This window comes from Dipteris shenzhenensis, chromosome 7 (genome assembly GCF_047967505.1).
Source record: "Dipteris shenzhenensis isolate YYH24624 ecotype China chromosome 7, Dip_SZ_1.0, whole genome shotgun sequence".
Taxonomy (NCBI): Eukaryota; Viridiplantae; Streptophyta; class Polypodiopsida; order Gleicheniales; family Dipteridaceae; genus Dipteris; species Dipteris shenzhenensis.
In genome coordinates, this window is record NC_141602.1 from 50,928,338 (window position 1) to 50,936,408 (window position 8,071).

At 45.8% G+C, this 8,071-nt stretch overlaps 1 protein-coding gene across 1 annotated transcript; it reads left to right on the top strand.

Moving 5' to 3' along the window:
- The first annotated feature begins 4,816 nt into the window (after window positions 1–4,816).
- Window positions 4,817–6,614, top strand: LOC147900465 (uncharacterized). Its single transcript, XM_087377132.1, has one exon. It carries the CDS (start codon window positions 4,962–4,964, stop codon window positions 5,844–5,846), a length of 885 nt encoding a protein of 294 aa, XP_087233258.1. The 5' UTR covers window positions 4,817–4,961; the 3' UTR covers window positions 5,847–6,614.
- Window positions 6,615–8,071: the final 1,457 nt, after the last annotated feature.

An 8,071-nucleotide genomic window follows, 5' to 3' on the forward strand; every position in this document is an offset into this window, starting at 1 on the left:
GGCCACCGACATGGGTCTGATCTGATGATGTAGAGAGGGGACTTATTAATAAAGCGCATAGAAAGGCTAGAAAACTGATCTCGATGGATGGATCTCCATGAATACAAGGCCATCACACAAAGTGAGCGTGGAGCATGATTGTGTGTGCCATTGCAGAGAGTGGGTCACTGGGTTACCGACAAACGCGAGAAGATTGAGAGATTGTACCCATGAAAAATATAGATACCCAAGTGCTTGATTGACAATTACCGCTAGTCAACTGATACGAAAGCACAAACTTATTACCGTCCTAAACGTTTCACCTCAACTTTGCTCCCCTAGGCCAGCCCCCAAAGATATTTTTGCACGTAGGGCCATGGCCATTGCGAGGGCAGAAGTTTGCTCCCTCCTAGAAGCATGAGGGCTCCTTTTGCACACGACATCTTGCCGAGGGAGTTAATGTATTTGTTGCATGTGACCTACCTCGTAGAGCCAATTCAAGCCGTGCATATGACACCCAAGCATAGTAGTGGTTGGGTTGGATTTCGGTTCACATGATGAATTATTGTAGCAATTGTCGCCAAAAGTACTGAACATTCGTACAAGAAATGACACCTTTAAAATGAAGGTATCGATTTCATGACCAAATCATCTCAAGGCCAAGCCATGTGGCAATGCTGTTGGCAACCACAAATTAGGTGCACACTCCACTTACGAGGCCACACGCTTAGTTCTCAGCACGCTTAGTTCTCAACTAGGACACACCCCAGGCCACGAATTTGAAGCGTGACCCTAGAAATTTTATTTAGTGCTTAATTTCACACCCTCCTTTTGTAGAGGTAAGTTGAGAAGGACTCCTTAAGGTTTTTCTTGAACAAAAGGAGGGGATGCATTTTGAACTAAGCCAATATCTATTTAATGGATTTTTCAAGTTGTGTGGCCTCAAAGGTTTGCAATTAAAGGCATATTTTTTGCAACACGGATTTGATCCCTCGAGAAAAAAATGGCTCATGTAGGACTAGAAAGTCAGGCCTAAAGTGGGCATAGTGGCTCACACTTTGGTAGGAATTACATGTGAGTGGGGGAGGAGTGTTACTAAAGGTGAAATAGTAAAGATTAAAAGGGGGGTAAAATGAAGGGGGACACAAATGGACAACAATCTGACACTCCCTATCTTCTTCTTCTTTTAACGTGGAAAAAGAAGTATTATGAAAATAATAAGAAAAATACAACTGGTCAAGCTCATGCTACAACTCCACCCGTAAGGCCGGCAAAGCAAGCATGCAGACAACACCTAATTTGCTTTAATATACAAGAAGATCTAATATTCCTACTTGAACTACTAGAAGGTGTGAGGGTGAGAGTGAGCTTCCGATTTCAAAAGACGAGATCATTCCTTGACCTCCAGAAAGATTGAATGGCATAGCCTCAAGCTAGGCTCCAAACATGGTATAAAGGGTCTGCCATTCACTGGCGATCACCGAGTAATACAATCTTTCACTGAGCTTGGATGTGGAACGCCATGCAGATCTAGTAAGCGGACAACTACCAAGAAGAATGGGATGGATCCCATAGATCCTACCAACAACAAATACCACGTGCATTAAGGTGTCATGAAAGCGTGGGGCTGATTTGGATTGGTGCCACATTATTGACAAAGGCTTCCCGATTTATCCAAATAGAAAGGCTAAAGGAACCATCCCCAGTAATCCAAGTCGAGCCTGCCCACTTGCAGTGAGATAGCTATTGTGGCCATACTCCTATCAACTTAGTTAGGAACATAGAATGTGGGATTTTAATTGGAAAGGGTGACAAGAGTGCTTCTTACCATTTAATACTTCCTTAACGAAGGCCCAAGACTCCATGATTTTCAATGAGGAAGCGAGTGATGAGAGCCCACGGTTGAGCTTAATGCAAACCATTTATTGCATAATGTATGGCATTTGTCCTTGAAAGGTTGAATTTCAAGTCCGCCTTTATCTTTTGGAGTGATGATATATTCCAATGGCATAGAATGCCACTGTTACTGCCAAATGAAATCGCGAGCCAACTTGTCAAGCATTAAGAGCCCTATTTTCGCGAATGGCAATATTGTAGAAACGTATACCAAAGAAGCTTGCAAAACACGCTTTACTACCGTCATTCTACCCAGCAGTGTCAAAGGTTTCTTGCACCACGTATGGAATTTCTATTGCACTTTAGCTTTGCATTAGTCTAGCCTTTGCTTGAGCGGTATACAGGATAGCCCAAATATCGAAAAACATCACCGGGTGGAATCATCTTGAAGCCATATGATTGTAGCCAATCTGGCGAAGGACCCTAGTCGAGCCATAGAGCAGATGTTTTGGCCGCATTAATGTGTGAATCCAACACTGTTGCAAAATCTGCATAGAGGCTCAATAAAGTATCCGAGTTCTACTGCTCACCAACCAAGATGTTTGTGTTGTTGTCCGCAAAGAATTGAGATGCAAATTCAGAGCCACCAGGTAGAGTAAGCCCTTGAATGTGCCCTTGTTGTAGTAGTACATTGAGTTGCCTCAAAAGCGGTTCTGTGACAATAGCTAAGAGTGGCATCCTTGCGGAACTAAGTGCTGTAAGGGGAAGGAGTCGTAGCAATAATCATTAATTGAAATGGCTACAATGACTCCGATGCACGCGGGAAGTCCTACCCACTCCATCTTATTGAGCATTGTCATTGCCCCCCTTCAACCTCACCTCAAACTTGCCTCCCCCACCCTCAAACTTGGGTGAGGGCTCCCCCATCCCCCCTAACTACATTCCCCTCACCCCTTCGTCACTCTTGCCTCTTTGGGCGTGGCTTACTAAACGTCTTTGTTCCATAAAGGGAAGTTGGAACGGGCGGCCTTTAAAGCGTGCGTCATATAGCTTGCGGCCGCGCATTGAAATGCTTCAAACGGCGTATCGGGACCAGTGACAGAGTGTCGGCGCTCCTGCGTCTGCCACGTGGGCCAATAACCCTGCACTCGGTACAGTTTCGGCCACTCCATTGGACGCCCCTCTGGATGCCCACGTGCAGTTTCCCCATCAATTGACACGTGGCACGGCGCCAGCGGCGAAATTCGAACAATGAATGTGTAAAGGCCGACGACATGTGGGGCCCGCCTGCCAACAAGGCCGCCGAATCTGATGACGGTACTAGAAGCAGCTACCTTGGCATTGGCGGTATTGAAGAACTGTAAAAAGCGCTGGACGATCTAGAGGTTTGGGGGTACAGCATCCATTCAGAGCAAAGTAATCTGGCGGTGAGCTTCTTGATATGGACTCATAAATATCCTTGGGTTTGATGATTTGACTATCCATCACCATGGATGAAAGCTATTTATGTTATTTGCTTTTGATTGGTTAGAAATACTCAGGATTGTCTATTTTAATAGTAGAATGATTTAAAGACGAAGCACCCTCGCTAGAAGAGCTAGTTCGGCTCCACTAGTAGCAAACGTTGAGTGAGATTTGCCAGGTTGGAGGAGTTGTTATTGTAGCCCTCCGTATCTCAAGCCTTGGCAAATTTGATAAGGAAACGTCCACTGAGAGTGTAACCACACACTAACCATCCATTTTCTAGCTTGGGCGTGCACTGGGTGTTGTGTAATTGCCCTTAGAGGCCATTCCTACTTGTTGCCACTTGAGCAGGCTTGGTGATGGTTCCCACTCATCACTAGTTGCCCAGAAGTACCTTTGCTACTGCTACTGTAGGGTATGGGACCCATCTATAGCCCTACAATGAGTGTATCTTATTGATTTGCACTAAGACAGAGGTGTTGATTGGCTAGGAAGGTTGACAAGGATGCTAGCCTCGAAATGCTAGGTTGGAGACTGATTTTTTGTCTCCACAGGGTGATGCAACATTGAGTTTGGACCTCGCGGTTGGGTAGTGGGAATCCTGGAAATGTTGGAAAATTATGGCATTCCTACTCTTTAAGCAATGAGTTGGAATGAGCTCTAAGCAAGCCAAGGTCCTTTTGCAAACCACATTAGTTTTTTTTAAAATAAAAAAACCTGCTCACGTACTCGCCCACACACGGTCTTATTGAGGTGCTCTTTTCTTGGACCTCTGCTGCACATAATAGGGTTTGAACGCGACAGATTCCCTACCATTGTTTTGTCGTTGCATCCACTACAACCCCATTAGTTAGAGACTCAACAAACTATTGTGACATGCATGGACATGAGTGTCCCTTGAAACCACATTAGAGTGCTTTCCCATGGCTTGCAAAGCTAGCAAAAATGCTAGGGTCTCAAGCAAATGCTGGTAGTGATTGCTATGACAGCTTGGTAGTAGAAATTTCAGCATGCTAGAAGCTTGGTAGCAGAAATGTCCGCATGTTAGACGGTTTTTACGCTTTATAGCCAATGAGTGATCAGCGGAAGTTTGTGGCCCTGCTTGGTGAGTAGATTTTTGTGTCTCCAATAGAGCATTTGCAGGTGCCCAAAGCTGTGAGGAGGAACATACTGGGAAAATTAGGCATATGACAGCAAAAATGCTATGGTAGAGGTGGGAGTGGCGTCGTAGTTAGAGACTTTGGAAGTTCACATGTGAAAGTGGGGGCAATGAGAGAGATTTGAGATTTTTGGTTTCTCAAAAAAGATCAAAATGTAAGCTGGTGGTGCAAGATCTATTTATTGAAGTGCTTGTGGGGGGGGGGGGGGGTTGGGTGGGGATGAAAGGGAGAGGAGCGGTTAAAGGAGGGGTGACAAGGAAGCAAAGGGGAGGTTAGAAGGAAGGTAAGAAAAATGAAGGAGCGACAAAGGAGGCGGAAGGCAGGGAAGAGGAGGGGGTCTTGTCATTCGCATCAAGGCCCACGAGGGAGGCCTTTTTGTCGGCGGAGCTTTTCTGTGGGGGAGCTCAAATTGAAGAAGAGAAGGGAAGGGAAGGAGAGGAGAGAATAGGCTTCTTTCTTTCGTTCTTTCGTTCTGCTCTCTCTCTCTCTCTCTTGTGTTGTTACGAAGGGCAGCAAGCTAGCATGGAGAACAACCGCTACAGCTCCTCAGAAACTCCATGGCTTCCCCCCCCCAACCCTAACACTCCTTCCCCCCCTTCCCCTCCCCCCTCCCCTTCTTCCAAACCCCTCCCCCCTTCCCCCCCCCTCCTCCACCACCACCACCTCCACCACCACCACCATAGCTCCACCTCCTCCTCCCCTTCCCCCCCCTCCCCTCCCTCCCCCTCCTCCTCCTCCAAAAAACAGTTCCGTGGCGTCCGCATGCGCTCCTGGGGCCGTTGGGTCTCCGAAATCCGTGAACCCAAGAAACGCTCCCGTATCTGGCTCGGCTCCTACTCCACCCCTGAAGCTGCCGCCAAAGCCTACGATACCGCCCTCTTCTACCTCCGTGGCCCCGTCGCTGCCCTCAATTTCCCCACCTCCTTGCCCCTCGATGAGCCCTCCATCACCCTCTCCCCCAAATCCGTCCAGAAGGCCGCCATCGCTGCTGGCTTGGCTGCCGACAAATCGCGCCCTGCCTCCCCCCCGCCTAGCCTCTCCAATTCCCGGACCTTCCCCCCTTCCTCCACCCTTCCTGTGGGTGCCCTCAAGTTGGGCAGGTCTAATTCGTTGATTTCCCACTCGTCCAACTCGGTGCATAGGGTGGATTTGCCCGTAGGCCACGGTTTGGAGATTGGGTCACAGCCGCGTCAGCAATGTAAAGCTGAGGCTATGGAGTTCAATCTCAACGAAAGGGCACCGGAGGATCAAGAATTTGAGGATCGTATGGAAGAAGGATACACCTGTTCCGCAGAGAGCCGAAGAGATGATGCTGCTTCTCACAACCTCAGAAGTAACGGCTTGGACAGGGATGATTCCAAGAGACCCTTCACACACAGAGTTCTTGATGTCGAGCAGCTCGGCTAGGTAGTACTTACAGGCTCTCACAAATACTTTATTTGTTCAAAATTTACTACCACACTTTTGGTTCGGTGAGTGCCAAAACTCAAATCTGTTTCTTGTATCACCATCAAACTCTTAGATCGTAACTTGTACATGCCAAGTAGCATCAATTTTATGCCCTCTTACCTCCATCACATATCTTTTACATTCAACCTCTAGAATGCTTTTTCTGTGAGCGTAACGTTTATGAGGCGGAAGTGTGATCAACTTTTTAATTCCCTGACGATAAGGATTCACTTCCATTTTCCTCTCTTGAATAATTACTTCCGTGCATGCAAGGTTTCCTCAGTTTGTTCTCACAGCGACTCGCCAGTTTCCATGAGCATGCTGCCTCGCTTTTCTGTCGAGGGGGAGAAATTTCTTAGCACAAGCTTTTCTTTGGTATGATCGAAATGCAGGAAGGGACAAATTGTCGAGTTGCTCTCCCCCTTTCCTCCTCTATTTGTCGAGTTGCTTCCACTTTCTTACCAGAGCTGAGGTCAGGTCTTGCTTACCTTTGAATGTAGAGAACTCATAATTCTAAAGGATCGTAATTCCTGTGAGAAATAAACTGGACCACAACCGACCACCTGAGAAAAGCTATTTTCTTAGTGCTTCTTGGGACCTCTCTCTCTCTCTCTCTCTCAAAAGCACCTCGGGGACCTCTCTCTCCCCGTCTCGCCTCTCTCTCTCTCTCTCTCTCTCTCTCTCTCTCTCTCTCCCTCCCTTGTTGCCTGACGTCAACTTTTCTTCTTCTCTTCTCTCTCTTTCCCCCTTTTTTTTTTAATTTATGGCTGTAGCATGTTGGAAGCTAATGCTTGATATGCATTGATTGATTACATGGTCCCCCCCCTCTTTGCCTTCTAGATAATGTGTACTCCTATTACTGCACATACCATAAGTAAACATACAAGTTACATAAGAATTTTCGTAAGTGGTGGAAAGTTGGAGTGCTTCATCGATTTATATTTTGAGGGTGTGTATGCCTCCACAACTACATTTTCAAATAGCTTCTTTAATAAAAAGATTAATTTGTAAGAATGTATTCTAGTTGTGATAGCTCCGTTTTTTCTTTTTGGAAGGAAATTTATGATTTGGGTAAAGATTAGTCTTGTCAAAGGTTCCCCCCATCCCCCTTCCTACTCTGAAAAATTATGAGTCTCCTTGAATTTAGTTGTGCAAGATTGTATTTCCCACATCATGTGTTATATATTGTTGTATAATTAGTTCATACGACTTAGAAAGTCTAGCATAAGTCCACTAACAAGGAAGTTGCATTTAAAAGAATATGATTGGCACCCAAGACAATATGTGTATCGACATGAGCTACTACCAAGAATTGCACAACCAATGGTGTTGAAAAAAACTTGCTCAATGTGATTGTTGTTTGTAGAAATTTCATGGTTGGTTCGGGGTTAACCTAGAGAAGTTTTCACAAGTGGTGAGAGCCACGTAAAGTTGTGGACTTGTGGAATGTGTCACCTACATTCTCTGTGAAGAGATTTTTGGTCAAGAAGAGCTCCAATAAAGAGGGATGCATTACAAAGCTCAGTTGGCAAAGAACCATAAAAATGATTATCATTCAAACTCAAGGCCACCAAGGAAGAGCCCTTTGGGGCAATACTTGTGAATTGATTAGTTGCCAATTGAAGCAAATTCACTCGCTAAATCTCGATCACCAAAGAGCAAGTTCCCTTTGAGTGAGGGAGGCAATGGATGCATGATCTTGGAGCTCGAGGGAGGCAATGAATGCATGATCTTGGAGCTCATCTAGGAATTTGTCGAACGCAAGCTCAATGATGCGAGGTTTTTCGATTATAGTTGGTTTAATGAGTGAGGTCCAACGTAATTAGAGAGTAGTTGCCGATTTGATTTCATCATGCAAAATGCTTGAGATCTAGCCTAAGGCCGAGTAGAGGTTGCTTAGATTCGTGATGCTTCCTATCTCCTTGGGAAGATTGCCATGAAAGAAGTTTTGCACCGAGAGTTAGTAGTCACAAGAAATCCCTTCAAAATGGAAGCAAACCAATCCTTGGATCCTAGAGAGAGAGAGAGAGAGAGAGAGAGAGAGAGAGAGAGAGAGAGAGAGATGTTTGCAAAAGACATCATGGGTCTATGAGACAATCCAAACACCAAAAAGAGACTACATCCGGATAACCAGAGAATCGGGAGTGGACAAGGCTAGCTCCTCTCGGACATAGCTACATTCT

Coding starts and splice junctions, on each gene's coding strand:
- LOC147900465 (XM_087377132.1), top strand. CDS start 4,962: ATGGAGAACAACCGCTACAGCTCCTCAGAAACTCCATGGCTTCCCCCC.